Here is a 20,267-nt window from a genome sequence, read left to right on the forward strand (position 1 = left end):
CATTACCAGCCCTGGGGCGCCCCGCCCACATAGGCCACGCCCACCCAAAATTGCCTTTTACTATAATTTCTTCATTTCTACACCGATTTACTTCAAATTGATACTGAACCTCTCTTATGACAATATGGTCAATCTCAACTATGTATGGCCCCATTACAAACCCTGGGGCAACCCGCCCACATAGGCCATGCCCATCCAAAATTGCCTTTTACTATAATTTCTTCATTTCTACACCAATTCACTTCTAATTGATACTGAAGTTCTCTTATGACAATACGGTCAATCTCAACTATGCATGGCCCCATTACCAACCCTGGGGCGCCCCTGGGTCAAACATGTGGCGTGGGGATATGCGTCTGCCTCTGCCACGCCATTTCTAGTTAAACATTGTTTTTAATTGATAATTACTAATATTCATAGACCTACTGTCATTGCTAAAACTGCTTTCTTAATGTTGTTACAATAAGCATACTTTATTTACAAATAACAATGAAACATTTGTAAATTCTTCTAAAAGATCAACATGAACAGATACCAACTTTATATATGACTTGCAGGCAAGTATGGCACTGCTGTGATGAGTTTCTTCCGCTTCATTCGCTGGCTCATGTTCCTGAACATCTTTCTGACGCTGATCTGCCTCTGTGTGATCCTGTTCCCGTTCCTGGCCCAGGGGTCAAGGTCATTCAAGGACACTGCGGGGTTGTGGAACCCCACTGCAACCAATGGGACTGACTATCAGGGGCTGGCACACAACTGCTCAGCAGAGTATGAAGTGTACACCAAGGACAATTTTAACAGAGAATCAACGTTTCAGAAAGTCTTGGATGTTTTGCAGGGAACTGTAAGCTTAACTTTTGAAATCATATTTTATTCCCGCCGAAAAAAAATTCAGAGGGGATATAGTAATTGGTCCTGTCCGTCTGTCTGTCCATATGTCCGTCTGAAACTTTGTCCGGAGCATAACTCCAAATCTATTCAATTTTCTTTAAACTTTGAATATAAATAGATGGCATCTAGGAGAAGTGCAGTGACCAAGAACCATAACTCTATCTACCTTAGTTATTGAATTATCTCCCCTTTTATATAACTTTTAAGTAAATTTTTGTCCGGAGCATAACTCAAAATATACTAAAGGGATTTACTTGAAACTTGAAATATAAACAGATGGCAACTAGGAGAAGTGCAGTGACCAAGAACCATAACTCTATCTACCTTAGTTTTTGAAATATCTCCCCTTTTATATGATTTTAAATTAAATTTTTGTCCGGAGCATAACTCTAAATCTACTGAAGGGATTTACTTGAAACTTGAAATATAAACAGATGGCTTCTAGGAGAAGTGCAGTGACCAAGAACCATAACTCTATCGATCTTAGTTTTTGAATTATTTCCCCTTTTATATGATTTTAAAGAAAAATTTTGTCCGGAGCATAACTCTAAATCTTCTAAAGGGATTTACTTGAAACTTGAAATATAAACAGATGGCAAGTAGGAGAAGTGCAGTGACCAAGAACCACAACTCTATCTACCTTAGTTTTTTAATTATCTCCCCTTTTATATAATTTTAAAGTAAATATTTGTCCGGAAAATAACTCTATATATACTACAGGGATTTACTTGAAACTTGATATATAAACAGATGGCAACTAGGAGAAGTGCAGTGACCAAGAACCATAACTCTATCTACCTTAGTTTTTGAATTATCTCCCCTTTTATATGATTTTAAAGTAAATTTTTGTCCGGAGCATAACACTAAATCTACTGAAGGGATTTACTTGAAACTTGAAATATAAACAGATGGCAACTAGGAGAAGTGCAGTGAACAAGAACCATAACTCGATCTAACTTAGTTTTTAGATGGTTGCTAAGCGACGGTCTAAGGTGGTTAGTCTTAAATTCAGGTCGATACGCCTTAGCTACTAGGAGCCCAATACCCGCTTATTACACGTATCCGCGCGAAAAAGAGTTGTTTAATTTTTCAAGAGGTTTGAGTTCTCCAATTATATTTATTCACAAATGGAAACATGATATTAATATCGTGTTAAATGCAAAAGTTTCGAACGGTGCTTTTATAGAAAAGAATCAATAAACAATGATCGTATTGTACGTGTCGCGCAGGAGATTGTTTATGAATGAATAAAATAGTCCACTTTCTGCAGCGTCTACATGACGTAGTATTTTTGCTCAGTCCATTCATAATATGAGGCTATTAATAGATGGGCCTGTCGATAAACAAAGGAAAGTCCACGGGCGATAACAACGCAATAGATTACGCTCTCACATACACCTCAATGACGTAGATTCAGGAAAAAGTTAACGCTTGTTTATATTCTCAATTTATAAATGGTTGAACATAAGTTCAACAATAGCTTCAGCGAAACGATAGACAAAAACAAAAAAATGTTTCATAATCACTTAACCCGAATATAACAAACAATTTATAATAATAATAGGAATGACCTGTTTTGTAACCTCGTTCATGCTTCTACAGCGGGTATTTCTGGAAAACGTTCTTTGGTTCTCAACAGATAGCGGCGATCTTTTGTATTTACGGGTGCTAGCAACGCAATAGTAGAAGGTTAGTAGAAGGTTTAGCTTGTTTATATTCACAGTTCTCAATACATAGACAGTTGGATATGAGTTCATCATTTACTACAGGCATACTATAGGCAACCTCGAAAATGCTTTATAATCGCTAAAACCATAAACTACTAAATATATTATATTAAATATATTTATGACAATAAATATCTTTTTAAAATGTAATCAGCGAATACGCTGACTTTGAAATAAAGTTTGCAATTTACTTTTCTAAATAAATAAATACAATTAAACAAAAGTTTAACTATTGTGTTGTGTTTTTCACTTGTAAGTTGCATATTCACCGCATGAAATGTGTGTTAGCATTGTCAAACCACTCATTAGTGTGAGTAGATAAAAAATATACTACGGGAGAGCACTTCATATGTGTCCTCATATGCCTTGTTATGAGTATCTTTGTTCACTATCGAAATATATCGTATGTTGATATTTGATTTAAACGCAGTTTTCTTTCGACACATTTAAATCACACGTCAATAGCGCTGTCATGCGAAAATGGGTCTTAAGCGTTTCGGCAAGCGTTTGTTAAACCCAACATGTGCTTTTGCGCAGTCAGGCCATAGGCGATGCTGTTCGCTATAAAATCTCTCAATATGTTATGTTTCTCCTTACCAGAAGGAGAGATAGCTGAGTGGGCTTTTTATATGATGGGCGCATATGGAATAAGACCCATTTTCGCATGACGAGGGTCATTACAAATCTCATTGCTAATTGAAAATGCCACATTTACGAAAAATGCTTTTTGATACAAAATTGAATTTAAAATAGCAAACTTGTTAATAATGGCAGCCTATCCACACATTAAGGAATGATTTCCAGACGTGCTGGCCAAGTACGGCAAACATTGTGGTATGATAATTAAACGATTTTCTCTTATCGTGACACTATACTATTTCGCTAATGATTGTTTTCTCATCTTTGAGGCGAAAGTGAAATTCTGCGAGATGGATTGTGACGCGTTATTGTAACAGGGCCACAATTTGTGTCGTTTGAGCGTACAGAGAGTAGTCCGGAATTCCTTACACTAAACAGTGCTACATCTTTTGAATTGAGCACATACGCAGTGATGTAGCAAAAATTCAGAGTTTGTATCTCGAATCAGCTTATTAAATATTCGAAAATATCCACGCGTGTCTGTTGGCGTTATGTAAAAGTCACTAAGATGAAAACTGAGTAAAACAGCTACACCTAAAAGCGCATTAGTGCTCTATACCTATGTTTATGTCAGCGTTGTTGACACCCCGTGAACTGTTCGGGTAACAAGTAAAGCATAAACAGCAATGTTTATATACTTTTATTCCTCCATATACAAGATACGAAGATTATTATATATTTTGAATTTGTATATGGTGTCAAAAATCAAAAGTTTTGTACAAGGAACTTTCATTATGAATTTATATTCTTGGTGAGATAGTTACTGTGAAACCATTTATTTTCGTCGGCACAAAATTTCGCCCTTTTCATAAAAATGACTATTTTGTCCGCTCTTAAATTCGTCCATTTCTGGTTTTGAAAAAAAAACGTCCGATTTGTTTGTAATACATGTAATACGCGGTTGCGAAAAAATCGTGCTGGGGAAAGAGAGGTGACACTTGGTAGTCACTTGCAGGAGGTGGGCCTTGTTTGGCATATGCCAATTAACAAGTCTGTTATTTTAGGTGATAGTAACTGTCCCTTATATGTCATTGACACGTTCTTTGTCATGATTAGCGGATAAGTGGGACTGAATAATCGTTAACGAGTGTTTTAAACAACGAAGCCAATTGCCAATTAGTCTTTTTCCATTACTATCACGGTCAAACTGATAACAATCTTACCTTTATCGGCGCCAATTAGAGAAGAAAAATGTTTTTGTTATAAAAAAAACAAAGGTACGGGTTTTTATGTATATGTACAAAAATAGTATATGCAGTTAACACCAAACAACCAAACACAAATCAAAATGTTCTTTATTAATTTGTAACAAAGCGCAGAATATATTTCAGTCAGGTGTTGATCACACATCGTCATATTTTAATTGCGTTTAATAGTATTGTCTTTAATCCGGATTCGCCGCGTGTAGGCTGTATAATCTGCAACACCCCTGAAAAACACAATACACACAATGGGTAATAAATTTGTTAACAATTAGCGCTAATCAACACTATTATACCTAAACGAAGTCGGCGCAATCGATACAGCCTTATTGCATTCGCGTTTTACAGGAAATGTCAGTTGTCAGTACACTGTATAATGAACACCCCTTTGTTTCAAAACCGGATTTAACTTGAGTGTGAATAGTCGACTGTTTCATGTTCTTTGTATCAATACCATCTGTGTATCTGTATTATAAGTATACCAGTCAACAAACAAGGTGCGCGCTTCCGCATATGGGTATTCGGACGTTCAAAAAATTGACCTACGGTTTAGCGTTCACGCCGTCGAACGCATTAAGCAATATAACTCGTTTTTTTTTCACTATTTCTTTATTTGCAAAAAATGCTAGTGGCTTATAACTTACCGTGCAATCTCTTTTTCTCGCATTTTTTGCGAGTGTGCGAGTGTTAATTTCGAGCCCTGTGTATATGCGTGGATTACGCTGGATTTAAATGCCTCATGCCTACTGTAATTCAGTCTTATTTGTTTCAAATATGGGACATGATTGTTCGTTAGGATCTTGAATTCGTCCATCGGTCGAAGGACGAAAAAGGCGAAAATTAATGTCGGACGAATAATAATGGTTTCACAGTATTTGATATTAGAAAAAAAATTCCTTTAAAATGATGGTGACTGCAAATTTTCTTTATATTAAGTTCTCATTACCATTTTCATCATACTTTCTATGCTTTCAGAAGGTCCAAAAAGCATGTTGTTTTTATTTTGTCTAAGTTATTTCTATGAAAAGGATGATAATCAAAGTACTGACCGTACTGGTGTGACGATGCTTTTGAGAGGATGGATATAAAAGCATCCAGTTAAGTTTATCTACATCACCACAATCACCACAATTGTGTTTGTTGGTACGAAAAAAAAATTTGGTACAACAATTTTGAGAAAAAAATTTGGGTATGAAAACAAATTTGGGTATGAAAAAATATTTGGAAAAAAAATTGGGACTGAAAATTTTTTGGGAACGAACAAAAAATTGGGGATGAAAAAAGAATTGGGTACGAAAAAAAAATTGGGTACGAAAAAAAAATTGGGTACGAAAAAAAATGTTCGAAAAATTTTAGGTACGGAAAAAAAATTGGGGGAACGGAAAGTAGTACCTGTGGGGAACTTGACCCACACTCGCACATTTTCGGCCCTTTCCGTCAAACATCAGATAAGTTCCTCGAAGGCAATAGTATGAATACACATTTCGGAAGCGGTAATGCGGTCCTACCTACGCACGTCAAAATGTAAGCGAAATATGTACACAAGTCTGTCAGGAATGATTGAATTAACGAAGAAAATCGTGTATTGATGTAAGTTTTTTTGAAGAAATGTGCAGAAAATATATTAAACAAGAGCTGTGTTTGTGAAACACAATGCCCCCTGCTTTGAACCCATATATTTTAGCTTTGACCTTGAAGGATGACCTTGACCTTTCACCACTCAAAATGTGCAGCTCCATGACATACACATGCATGCTGAATATGGAGTTGCTATCTTCAATATTGCAAAATTTGACCTTTGACCTTGACCTTGAAGAATGACCTTGACCTTTCACCAATCAATATGTGCAGCTCTATGAGATACGCATGCACGCCAATATTGAAAAAGTTATGGCCAATGTTAAAGTTTTCGGACAGACAGACAGACGCTTTATATTTGACATTTGACCTTGAAGGATGACCTTCATCTTCACCTTTCACAACTGAAAATGTGCAGCTCCATGAGATGCACATGTATGCCAAATACCAAGTTGCTATGTTCAATATTAAAAAAGTTATGGCCATTAAAGTTTTCGGACGGACGGACAGACTGACACACTGACTGACTGACTGACAGTTCAACTGATATAGGCCACCCTACCGGGAGCATAAAAAGCAATGGCGATATTTTTCTCAGCAACATAATTGTTAATAGTTTGATGTCACAAAATGAAAGTGAAAGTAGAACTGTCAAAAATGACAACTTGTCAACGTGTTGTTTTTGCTGGCACGAGAGGGCGATTACACTCAATGTGTTCACATTTTTACCATAGGCTTTGTCAATGACCTTTATAGTATTGGTAGCTTTGATATTATTTATTGCTATCATGTAACTGCATGATTGTGTATATGTTTACAATACACAAATCATAAATAAAGATGTAAATATACTGATTGAGCTTATAATAATCTGAGAACTATAGCCAGGTCAATTAAGGACTTAAAATCAGGGTTGGCATATTGACCGGTCAATTGAGTATTGACCGGGCTGGTGGTCAATACCTGGTTAAAAACGGTCAATACTGATCATTACTGGTCTTTACTGGTCAATACTGGTCGATTGAAAATTGTAGCATTTAAACATTACAAAGGAGCCATTTTATATTAAATCAATAATTATTCTGTAATTGATAAACTTTTTTCTAAGTTATTTATTGTAAAAAAAATCTTTAAAGCTGTAAAAAGTTACTTCTTTATTATTTATGGAAACAGCCTCAAATACATAAGGACTAAGGCAATATCTTTATCTCAGTGTATCACATCTGTTACTAAAGTATTATTACTATTGTAGGTACCATAGCATTTCACTTATCTATTGATATATCTATTTAATAAGCAGATGGACAAACAGAACTCTTGTGTATTCTAGGTTTATAAATCTGGCCTCTTAGTTGGTAATAAAATGCATGCAGTGTTATGTCTCTGATATTGACAATTAAGCAAATCTGCCCTTAGGCTATTTCATATCACTCACACAAAAGAAGATTACATTGTACTTGCTATTAATTTAATAGTTACTTCTAACTTGTTTCCTTTCTGTATTAAGAGGGTTTTATCCCTTTCATATTAAAAAGTTCAATTGGTATTCAAATGAATAAACAATCAAAGTTCTTGATTTTGCCAACAAATAATGTTTTCCAATTGTGGGTCTACTCTTCTTTTCAATTATTTTTTTCTTTTAATAATTATTTCTTATTATGTTTTTATATTCTTATATCAATAAAAAAAGTTTTTTACACTATTTTGTTTCAAAAGTATTTAAAGAAATCAATGCAAGAATACATGACAAGTAAGGATTGTGTCAAAAAGGTGCCATTTAAGGCCCTATTATCAGTTTAGGTTGCCCCAACCTGTATAGGTGAGAAGACTGTTAGAAGACTGTGGGGACAGTGGGGTATGAGGAACAACGCATACACAGTAATTTACAGGTTCTTGTTGAATCAAGCACAGAATTATCTGAGCATCATTATTCATTAGAATTGAAAAAAAGTTCAATCAACCAGAAAAATCGAATTGACCAACTTTGACTTATTTGCAAAATTTTGAGAGATTGGCCTACAAATTGCATGAACAGGTATAAAAAAGTGGGTATTAATAGCTTAAGACATTATTGGCAACATGTCTGTTTAATTTATATTATCAATATTGTTTAATTAGGCATGGAATATAAATTAAAATTGGGGGTAAAGTTCAATCGACCAGTATTGACCAGTAATGACCACTTCGGGAGTATTGACCGTGGCGGTTTTAATCGGTAAAAACCGCCGGTTAAAACCGGGGGCGGTCGATTGGTGCCAACCCTGCTTAAAATACAATTTTGTGTCCTGATTTCATGAAGAATGACCATGCATGTCCTAGATTTCAAATTCAAGGCCCTGGTGTGACACATGGGTAGCATTACTGTTAAACTGTTACCAGGCTTATGAAATTAGTTTTTATTGAACTATCTAAGGAAATCTAAATCAGGCACTGATTTTTCTTGTTTTAATACAGTCATAGATCAGTTGTGGCCTCTGGGTAATGACCAATTTTTGGTTACTTGTCACACCCTTAAAACTTTCCACACGTCTATAATAGCAAATCTGGATTTAGGCGATCTTCAATGGTACATTTAAACTTTAGCTCTGTTACAAGAGTGCTGGTAAAGTCCAGTCACATATTTAAATCTAGGCCATGTCAAAATCAAAGTGTCAAAGACAAATGAAAGATGCGTTCATTAATTATTGTCCAGTTGTTTGCTACTGCTGTAAGTTTTTATATTATATGACTGATGAACATCATGTGAGAGAAAATTCACATAATCATTGTATATCAGGTTTAGCAACCTTTTAGATAACAAAGTATGCTAGTTTTCAATGTCGCTTCTGGGGATCAAACCCGTAGGGCTTTTAGGAAGATTCTGAAATTTTCGATCCCTCGAGAGCAACCAAACCAAAAATTAAGTCAAATATTGCCGACTCGGTTTTTTGAGTCGGTTCATGAGGGATAATGGAGCTTGATTGGTCATTGTCGGCTCTGGTACTACTTACATGTACCCCGGGTACTCTTAAGTATACTTACATGTACCCTGGTTACATTAAGTATACTTACATGTACCCCAGATGCCGTAAATAAACGTAATTGTACTCGGTCCATATTGGACTGTACCCGAGTTGTATTCGCGCCAAAAATCCGATGTCGTAAAACGCGCAACCGATTATTTTAAACACACTTCTCTACAAAAAACACTGCATCAAACATGCTTTTTGAGTATGTGTTCCGATAATATAGAGGCCATTCTACAGAAAATTGACATAAATGTGTATATATAATTATTACAAAAAAATAGTCGACAATGACTGATTTAAGGTTAAATTTCCCGGGTACATTTTAGTATTTTTACCGTACCCGGGATACATGTAAGTAAACTTAAGAGTACCCGGGGTACATGTACGTAGTACCTGAGCCGACAATGAACAATTGAGCGATACTGGAAGGTGCAACATCTCTCACGCCCCCTAGCATCGCCTTAATTAGCAGTATTCAATTCTCAACAGGAAAGTGCTGAAGTCATCGATCCCGAGGGACAAGAAAAACAATTGATTAATGTTCGAAATAAATAATTTGATTAATGACAATTCTGTTATTTGAGCCAGGTCACAGGAAAAGCGCAGTCAAATCAGTATCCAATTAAATTATTTGTTATTGTCAGAAAAACGCTTTTAAGCAAACAGCTTTCAAGCGACTGCTGGCTGATCTAGATCCAAACTGGCCACAATCGCCTTAATGTCTCTTTTACTGTGACACAGTTCATTTAACTTTAAAATGATAAAAAGTACTAACACTAAGAAAGAGTACTAACCAGTAAAGAGTTTGAAATCAATGTTGAATCTCAGGACAGCTTGGTTATCTGCAAATCCCCGATGAAATGTTGATATCGGGTATCATAGTCATTCAATAAGTCGCAAAATGCTCGAATACAACTTATAAAGCACAATGTGACTTATATTGATAACTTAAAAATACCAGTAATCAGTATGCCAGTTTTGCCGTGTCAAGCTGTTACGATCCAGAAAGTCCTTCATTCACATCGAGTATATATCCTTCGAATCCCAACTATTGTTGTCATAAGCGGAGATTTAGTGAATAAATAATTCATATATCCTAAATGACAGCTTCTAAATAGCGAAACAAGCCAATGTATGCAGTAAGAAAGTTTTGAATCGAGACTCATTAAGGCGGCCATTGTTGAATGTTGAAACACGAATGACAACTCTGCTAGGAGAATGTTATCAATGCTCCTACGCAGTGGCGTATGCAAAAGGGAAGTAACTGAAAAATCGAGTTATCTCAATCGGACTGGCTCGGTCTTTTACATAGGCCGCCATTGTGAAATTTTTTAGGATGGTATTAAACCTTGGACGATGCTGTTCGCATCGTCAAAAAGTGCACACAAAACTCGACCCCTGCGCTATGACACACGCTTTATAAACTCTAAATCTACTGAAGGGATTTACTTGAAACTTGAAATATAAACAGATGGCAACTAGGAGAAGTGCAGTGACCAAGAACCACAACTCTATCTACCTTAGTTTTTGAAATATCTCCCCTTTTATATAATTTTAAAGTAAATTTTTGTCCGGAGCATAACTCTAAATCTACTGAAGGGATTTACTTGAAACTTGAAATATGAACAGATGGCAACTAGGAGAAGTGCAGTGACCAAGAACCATAACTCTATCGACCTTAGTTTTTGAATTATCTCCCCTTTTATATAATTTTAAAGTAAATTTTTGTCCGGAGCATAACTCTAAATCTTCTGAAGGGATTTACTTGAAACTTGAAATATAAACAGATGGCAAGTAGGAAAAGTGCAGTGACTAAGAACCATTACTCTATCTACCTTAATTTTTTAATTATCTCCCCTTTTATATAACTTTAAAGTAAATTTTGTCTGGAGCATAACTGTAAATCTACTAAAGGGATTTACTTGAAACTTGAAATATAAACATATGGCAACTAGGAGAAGTGCAGTGACCAAGAACCATAACTCTATCTACATTAGTTTTTTAATTATCTCCCCTTTTATATAATTTTAAAGTAAATTTTTGTCCGGAGCATAACTCTAAATCTACTGAAGGGATTTACTTGAAACTTCAAACTTAAACAGATGGCAAGTAGGAGAAGTGCAGTGACTAAGAACCATAACTATATCTACCTGATTGTTTGAACCATATCCCTTTATTTAATTTTAAAGTTAGTTTTTGTCCGGAGCATAATGAATTATCTCCCTTTATTTGTTTTTAGCCGGATTTTTTTCGAAAAAATCTCGGCTTATAGATTGATGTTGTCGGGCGGGGCGGGCGGGCGGGCGGGCGGGCGGGGTGGCGGGGTGGCGGGCGGGCGGCGTGCTCGAAAATGTTAAAGTTCTTATTTCATGGTATAACTTTGGTATGCTTGGACCTAGAGTCTTCAAACTTGACATGAAGGTTGGCCAGGATTAACAGATGACCACTGGTCATTTCAAGGTCATTCATTTGAAGGTCAAGGTCACTGTGACCTTCAATATAAAAAATGTTAAAGTTGTTATAACTTTGGTATGCTTGGACCTAGAGTCTTGAAACTTGACAAGAAGGTTGGCCATAACTAGTTAGTAACCACTGGTCATTTCAAGGTCATTCATTTGAAGGTCAAGGTCACTGTGACCTTGAATGTAAAAATGTTAAAGTTCTTATTTCATGGTATAACTTTGGTATGCTTGGACCTAGAGTCTTCAAACTTGACATGAAGGTTGGCCAGGATTAACAGATGACCACTGGTCATTTCAAGGTCATTCATTTGAAGGTCAAGGTCACTGTGACCTTCAATATAAAAAATGTTAAAGTTGTTATAACTTTGGTATGCTTGGACCTAGAGTCTTGAAACTTGACAAGAAGGTTGGCCATAACTAGTTAGTAACCACTGGTCATTTCAAGGTCATTCATTTGAAGGTCAAGGTCACTGTGACCTTGAATGTAAAAATGTTAAAGTTCTTATTTCATGGTATAACTTTGGTATGCTTGGACCTAGAGTCTTCAAACTTGACATGAAGGTTGGCCAGGATTAACAGATGACCACTGGTCATTTCAAGGTCATTCATTTGAAGGTCAAGGTCACTGTGACCTTCAATATAAAAAATGTTAAAGTTGTTATAACTTTGGTATGCTTGGACCTAGAGTCTTGAAACTTGACAAGAAGGTTGGCCATAACTAGTTAGTAACCACTGGTCATTTCAAGGTCATTCATTTGAAGGTCAAGGTCACTGTGACCTTGAATGTAAAAATGTTAAAGTTCTTATTTCATGGTATAACTTTGGTATGCTTGGACCTAGAGTCTTCAAACTTGACATGAAGGTTGGCCAGGATTAACAGATGACCACTGGTCATTTCAAGGTCATTCATTTGAAGGTGAAGGTCACTGTGACCTTCAATATAAAAATGTTAAAGTTGTTATAACTTTGGTATGCTTGGACCTAGAGTCTTGAAACTTGACATGAAGGTTGGCCAGAACTAGTAAGTAACCACTGGACATTTCAAGGTCATTCATTTGAAGGTCAAGGTCACTGTGACCTTGAATGTAAAAATGTTAAAGTTGTTATAACTTTGGTATGCTTGGACCTAGAGTCTTGAAACTTGACATGAAGGTTGGCCAGAACTAGTAAGTAACCACTGGACATTTCAAGGTCATTCATTTGAAGGTCAAGGTCACTTACATTTGATAATGAAATTGATGGAAACTTCAAACAATATGTTACTAATTTGCTAATAAAAAAATTGAGATCAAACTTTCCTAATTGTCAATTCAAGTTCATATTTGTGACCTTAAATGTTATTGTTGTTCATGTATATGCATGCATTCAAAACATAACACAAGGTTTGCTCATGCCTTGAAAAGTACTTACATTTCATTTTGACCTTTGAACAATATTTCAGTAATTTAAGTATTGCATTGACAAAAACACGAAAGGTACTTTCCTGTCATTTAAATCAAAAATCCGGCTTCAATGCGGTCATCTCCGACCGCGGAACTCTTGTTACAAATATTATTCTACTCTCTAATACAAATTTTGTCATACAAGCAAACACATTTTGGCGGGGATTTGGTACTACTGTGACAAGCTCTTGTTTTATTATCTGTTATAAAGAGGGATCAGATTTTTGTATGGTCAAATTATTATGTTTTCACTTGTACAGCTACAAATGTAGTACAATAATTGAGGAAAAAGTACAATTATAAGATGCAAAGCTGTCAAGAGCAAATGGATGATATTGTGATTGTCAGTGTGCCTTTTTATGTTTCCCCTAAATTTTTGGGGGGAGCATATAGTCGCCGCTTCGTCTGTCCGTGCGTCCATCCGTGCACAATTTTTGTATGGGCTATTTCTCAGCAATTAATGACCGGAATTCAATTAAACTTTATGGGAAGCTTCACTACCAAGAGGAGATGTGCATATCATCAGCCAGTTCTGGTCGGATGATTTTTCTCAGAGTTATGGCCCTTTGAAATTTTCCTTTAACTGTACATATAGTGCAATTCTTGTCCGGGCTATTTCTCAGCAACTAATGACCGGAATTCAATGAAACTTTATGGGAAGCTTTACTACCAAAAGGAGATGTGCATATTATCAGCCAGTTATGGTCCGATGATTTTTCACAGACTTATGGCCCTTTGAAATTTTTAAGTTGCTAAACCATCCATGGTATTATTTTGTCCAAAGTTATGCCCCTCAAGACGTTTCCTTTTATCTGAATATATAGTGCAATATTGTGACAATAAAAACCTTTGGGGAGCATCACCCGTCTCCGACGGTTTCTTGTTTTCAATCTGTGATTATTGAAAATAATGTTTGCTTTCCTGCTGCAATACTATTCAAGATTAATTTTAAAAATTGTCTGAATTTGATATTTTTTGTGTGTGTCAGAATGCGTAAGAAATGAAACTGAAAGTGAAAGTACAAAAGCAAATAATAAAATAGATATAAACTTTTTTCTTTACTTTTAATATTTTGATCTTAAATGACATATTCAACCATGTTAGGGTAGATTGTGTGTGTATTAAGATGCAAGAACTAGCTGGCCATGATTTTAACGTGGACAAATCCTACCTGAATTTAATGTGCTACATGTATTAATCAAACATTAATTAATTTGTGATTAATAAGTATAAGATAACAGTTCAAGTAAATGGCATTCATGTTAAATTGAATCTTCATTGATCCGGCCTTCAGTAGACTGTAAATGTAATTTGTATTACTCTTGCCTATTTTCAGGGGTGGATGGAGCGCACAGTGTTGTTTTATGGTTATTATCACAACAGCAGTCTACCCCAGGACGATGGGGATGTCTACGTCTACAATATGGGACTGGCATACTTGCTCACATTTGGGAGTTCATTCTTGGTGTGCCTCCTGTTGATTGTGCGCAGGTAAGTTGGCTTTGTTAGCTTATGGTTAGCTATTGCGGTAGGTGGCTCTCTGGTGTCTGGTGTCGTGTCTTGTCAACAATCTGCTTCAATCGACATTTCAACCTCAATAACTGAACAGATATTCATGAAACTTTATGGCAATGATCCTTAAGGGAACTTTTAAGTTCTGGTCTGCTGCATTTGTAAAGAACCACTGATCCAAATAGATTTTAATATTGGACACCTAAATTTCTTCTTAAACTCCAAGGCTGAAATTTTTAATAATTGGTATGTAGCATCTTATAGCGTACGTGTTCGAGGTTTGTTAAAATCTACCAAATTGTAAAAATTGGCCCTGCTGTTAGTTTGACCTGTTTTTGACTTTGTTTTTGGTGTTAACTATAAAAATCTCTGAAACCACCGGAAGTCTTGGTATTTGTTATTTAACATCATGTTGTGGTCCTCTCCCATGTTTGTTCAAAACATGCCTCTGGGGCTGATATAAGCCTGCTTGGGGGGGGGGGGGGGGGGGTTAGGTTGGTTGCTTTTGTGGTACCCGAGCAGTTTGTAGGATTATCCAGGTGTATCTGTGTGTTTATGTTGCCGTCTGTCTGTCCAAATCTTGGTCCTGCAAAAACTCAAAAAGTATGTAATCAAGCTTGATAAAACTTGGTTTATGAATAGAGAGATAAAGGTAATAAGTAGGGATGGCAAACCTAAGCAAATCCGTAACCGGTTAACCTGTTTCAATATTCGAGCGGTTAACCGGTTAACCGACTGTCTTATTGATACATAAATATAAAAAAAACTTCCGAAAAACGTATACGTTTATAAACAATTACATGTATATGCAAATATACTCTGTCTTGTTGATTGTCTGGTAACCTAATTACTGAAACCATGTTATCAATTAAATACTGTATCTTTACAAATTGTGATGATCCTGTAAATTGGGAATATACATTTGCAATCCAATACTTAGTCATTTCTGAAAGTCATTTCCGACATTGTTAACATGCTTGTCGGTGAACTGTGATGTTTCTCTGTTGTAATATTACCTTCATGTCATTGACACATAATTATTGTTCTGCACCTTGACCAATGAAAGCTAGTGCAGAATTCGAATTATGTTGTGTTTTATTAACACTCATTATCCTTTAAAGCCACACATCTTGAAATGAAATACATGTTAATCAATACATATAGATGCAATTTGAAAGTGTGCAAAATTGTCATTAAATCTATAGCCTAGTTAGCAAGTAATTTATCATTATTTATAGATTTTAAAACCGAAAGTAGGATTTCTATACGTATACGTATATTTCGACAAACGCAATTAGTTTTAAGTTTTAAAGCCCAAACTAGACGGATTTATACCTTGTAACCACCAGATATATTCTAATTGGCATAGATAAAATTAAATCTATAGCGTATTAGGAAGTAATTTATTATTTTTCAAACGGTACTGCTTTTAAACCGAAAAGTAGGATTTCTAGACGTAGACGTCCATTTCGACAAACTCGATTATTTTTAAGTTTTAAAGCGCAAAAAAGACGGATTTCTACCTTGTAACCACCAGTGCATTAACAGTTTGCTGATTAATAACAATTGTCAATTAGCGTAAATATATTTTGCAATAGACATTGTGGTTTCCTAACCTCTGTTGTTAAGGCCTGTTTATACTCAATGTCTTTATTAGGGTGTTTAAATTTGCAATAGTTGTTAAAACAACAGTGATCGGGTGTAATCACAGTGTCTAGCTTTATTGATTTTATCAAGCAATGGTAGTCAACACAATAGCACAATAAAACCTGTTTATTAATCAGCTGCACCCCGATAGTTTACAACTCTAATCGCTTTTGATCCGCATAGGGCATCACGGGGTGGTAATTGCCGATAATTTGCGATAACATAAGCGGATTAGCTAATACAGTGAAATGAAGTAAAACAAAATTAACGATTTGAGCATTTATTGCGTTCAACCAATATTGTGTTTCCTGAAGAGTATACGAATATTAATATTGTAACCGATTAACCTCCTTAAGAAACGGATAACCGGTTAACCGAATAACCGTTGCCATCCCTAGTAATAAGCACGCTATTTAAGTTTAGTCTGTCTGTCTTGTTTTTCAACTAAGTTTGTAACCACTTTAGAGGCAACATAAATTGGCTCAAGCTTGATGAAAGTGGTCAGCAATTTATCTTGATCAAATCTAGGCTAAGTTCAAATCTGAGTTTTGTGTGTCCACAGACAAGGTCACTAGCTCACCAGTTTATATTATATATACATGTATTCCTTGACTCAATCTTGACCAAACATTGACGTGTCAAAAACTTAGTCTGTGACAATTGGTGTACCTTGATCTGAGGTGAGCGCTTTTTGGCCATCATGCTCCTTTTGTTAAGAAGTGTTTGAAAGTTTTCACAAGACATGTCTGTCAAACAATAATGTCCTGCCTTAATTGTCTCAATGACCAGCCTTTTTCATGCATGGTTAGATGCCTGAAGGTTGTTTATTGTCACTGTCAGCTCTGCCCACTCTGTGAAGGCCACGTTCGGCAGGGAGAGTGCCGTGGCTGCCTACACCAACAGGGTGTTTGCAGGCTGGGACTACGCAATCACCAATAAAACTGCAGCCAAAATCAAACAGGCAAACCTCTACTTTGAGTATAAGGTAAGTTACACTATCAGAACTGTGTTTTGTATATGAGGTAGATTATATATATTACCACAAAAGCATACTTGAACATTACAATTGATATGTTTATCAGCCAATTAATATTTTAAGAATGGTTTTGATTGTTAGCTCGGCTGTTTTCTGAGAAAACCCGAGATATTGTCATAGCCAGCTCGTCTTCCGGCGTCATGCTAAAACCTTTACATTTTGTTAAACTTTTGAACATTGGCTCTAAAATCAAAGTGCTTCAACCTACAACTTTGAAACTTCATATGTAGATGCACCTTGATGAGTTATACACGCCACACCCATTTTGGGGTCACTAGGTCAAAGGTCAAGGTCACTGTGACCTCTTAAAAAAAAGAAATTCTGACAAGCTTTCATTTATTAAAAACTGCACCCGCAGCAGAGTGTTGGCACCCGTTATGCGGTGCTCTTGTTATTTGATCTAACATGATGGACAAATACTTTTTGCATTGTAATGACAATAACATTTGACTAAGCTTCAATCAGACCTACTTTTAGGATTGTTTATTTTGCGGAGTATTGCTCGTACCCTTTTCAGCGCATAGCATTAAAACTTGGTAGTGCGTATACCCCTTTCAATGCATAGCATTCAAACTTGGTAGTGCTTGTACCCCTTTCAAGGCATAGCATTCAAACTTGGTAGTGCTCGTACTCCTTTCAGGGCATAGCATTCAAACTTGGTAGTGCTCTTACCCCTTTCGATGCATAGCATTCAAACTTGGTAGTGCTCTTACCCCTTTCGATGCATAGCATTCAAACTTGGTAGTGCTCTTACCCCTTTCGATGCATAGCATTCAAACTTGGTAATGCTCTTACCCCTTTCGATGCATAGCATTTAAACTTGATAATGCTTTTTTCCTTACGATATCAATTTTTGCATGTGCAATTTTGATCATCATTCATTAACAACTACAAAACTTATTCCCTTTTTTCAACTTACTATTTCAATAATGTAGTTATAATTTCTTTAGACATAATTACTTAAACAATTAAATGACTAAAACCATCAAATCCAGACATGTTTTATTTGGTATATAACATTGTACAGTGGCTGTCTACTAGGTTTCATTTAATCATGATACAAACGTCAAGACTGTTCACAACAACTGGTCAAAGAATTTCTTTTGACTTAATTAGCATAAACTTAACAATACCTTTCATACCATTTACAAAGCCCAAAGTTAAGTATTCGGTATGTAATGCTGTATTGTTATTCTTTAATGGTCAATGGCAAATCCTCAAAGAATCATACCACATACATATATTTGATATTGTTGAGAAGCTTTTAAATTAAATAAAACTACATATTATTCTAGGTAAGAGTTTCTTATTTCGATTTAATTAACTTTACAGATGTTATGACATATATTTGAGCTTTAAATCAGTTCCAACATGTTTGCACCAAATAACAAAGTAATTGCTATAGATGGCCATTAAACAAAGGCAAATTTTCTTGTCTAGATAACTGGTGTATTAGTCCAATCAATCTAGCCCCAAAATAGGCTTAACCTCAAACAAATTGCAACAGAAAGTATGATGACTGATTTTGATACATCAACCCTCACTCTTAAACATATCAAAAGTCTAGAAGAATTTAATGAGGGGAAAACTAACAAAAAATCAGTTGTAGTTAGTGTCTGTACAGGAGAAAATAAAAAAAAAATATACTCAATCACATAGTTGATGATTGTGCTTGGTCTGTTTTTTATACGCCCGTATAAAATACGGGACGTATTATGTGAAACCCCTTGGCGGGCGGGCGGGCGGCGGGCGGGCGGCGGGCGGCGGGCGGAAGGCATCACTTTGTCCGGACTCTAATTCAAATTGTATTCATCCGATCTTCACCAAACTTGGTCAGCAGTTGCATCTAGTTGATATCTAGGCCAAGTTCGAATATGGGTCATGCCGGGTCAAAAACTAGGTCATAGGGTCAATAAGTGCATTTTCAAAGGGGCCACTTTGTCCGGACTCTATTTCAAATTGTATTCATCCGATCTTCACCAAACTTGGTCAGCAGTTGCATCTAGTTGATATATAGGCCAAGTTCGAATATGGGTCATGCCGGGTCAAAAACTAGGTCATAGGGTCAATTAGTGCATTTTCAACGGCGCCACTTTGTCCGGACTCTAATTCAAATTGTATTCATCCGATCTTCACCAAACTTGGTCAGTAGTTGCATCTAGTTGATATCTAGGTCAAGTCCGAATATGGGTCATGCTGGGTCAAAAACTAGGTCAAAGGGTCAATTAGTGCATTTTACTTTGTCCGGACTCTAATTCAAATTGTATAAATCTTATCTTCACCAAACTTGGTCAGTAGTTGCATCTAGTTGATATCTAGGCCAAGTTCGAATATGGGTCATGCCAGGTAAAAAACTAGGTCATAGGGTCAATTAGTCCATTTTCAACAGCGCCACTTTGTCCGGACTCTTATTCAAATTGTATTCATCCGATCTTTACCAAACTTGGTCAGTAGTTTCAAGATAAGTAATATCAGTACAGGAAATACTGCCATTCTATACCTATGTAGGTCTAAACAATTATGATTTAAATATTGTGTTTTAGAGAACAAATGAGACTAAGTGTACACTTATTGATATCAATGCATATATATGAATATATCAGTTATATAAGTTGTTGTTGTTTTTTTTGCTTATTTCCAAAACAAATACATCAATCATCAGTGTATCATCTCCAATGGCACACGAATCGGGCGTATATTGCTCCGTCATGCGGCGCTCTTGTTTGTTTTCAAATCTGAAATTGTAGGTGTCCTATGTTTTGAATTAATAAACTAAACAATAATTATGCATTTTTTATTTTATTAAGCAAACTTATAAATGTCAAATTATTAGTTATTGGCCAAACAATAGTTAAAAAGTGGGTGGGGTATTTCAGTATCTACAAATTAGACAATGCCTGTTGAACGTAAACAGAAATGTCTTTTTTAGCTCACCTGATTGCTCAGGTGAGCTTTTGTGACCGGTCTTTGTCCGTTGTATGTCCATCCGTCCGTTAACATTTGCTCGTAAACACTCTAGAGGCCACAATTCTTGTCCCATCTTCATGAAACTTGGTCAGAAGCTTTGTCCCAATGAAATCTCGGCCGAGTTCGAAACTGGGTTGTGCCGGGTCCAAAACTAGG

The 20,267-nt window shown here is 36.0% G+C and overlaps 1 protein-coding gene and 1 long non-coding RNA gene across 4 annotated transcripts in view; both read left to right on the forward strand.

The window, feature by feature from the left end:
• Positions 1-20,267, forward strand: part of LOC127868404 (transmembrane channel-like protein 7) — a 98,698-nt gene that overhangs the window by 26,683 nt on the left and 51,748 nt on the right. For all 3 annotated transcript variants that reach the window (XM_052410166.1, XM_052410167.1, XM_052410168.1), the window contains exons 5-7: positions 558-844; positions 14,286-14,440; positions 16,949-17,093. In XM_052410166.1, coding sequence (XP_052266126.1) covers positions 558-844; positions 14,286-14,440; positions 16,949-17,093 — 587 coding nt within the window. The remainder of the gene's footprint in view (positions 1-557; positions 845-14,285; positions 14,441-16,948; positions 17,094-20,267) is intronic.
• Positions 18,897-19,757, forward strand: LOC127868429 (uncharacterized). Its single transcript, XR_008044116.1, has 2 exons — positions 18,897-19,044; positions 19,201-19,757. It is a non-coding gene; the product is annotated as an uncharacterized LOC127868429 (long non-coding RNA).

The sequence above is a fragment of the Dreissena polymorpha genome, chromosome 2 (assembly GCF_020536995.1).
Source record: "Dreissena polymorpha isolate Duluth1 chromosome 2, UMN_Dpol_1.0, whole genome shotgun sequence".
NCBI lineage: Eukaryota > Metazoa > Mollusca > Bivalvia > Myida > Dreissenidae > Dreissena > Dreissena polymorpha.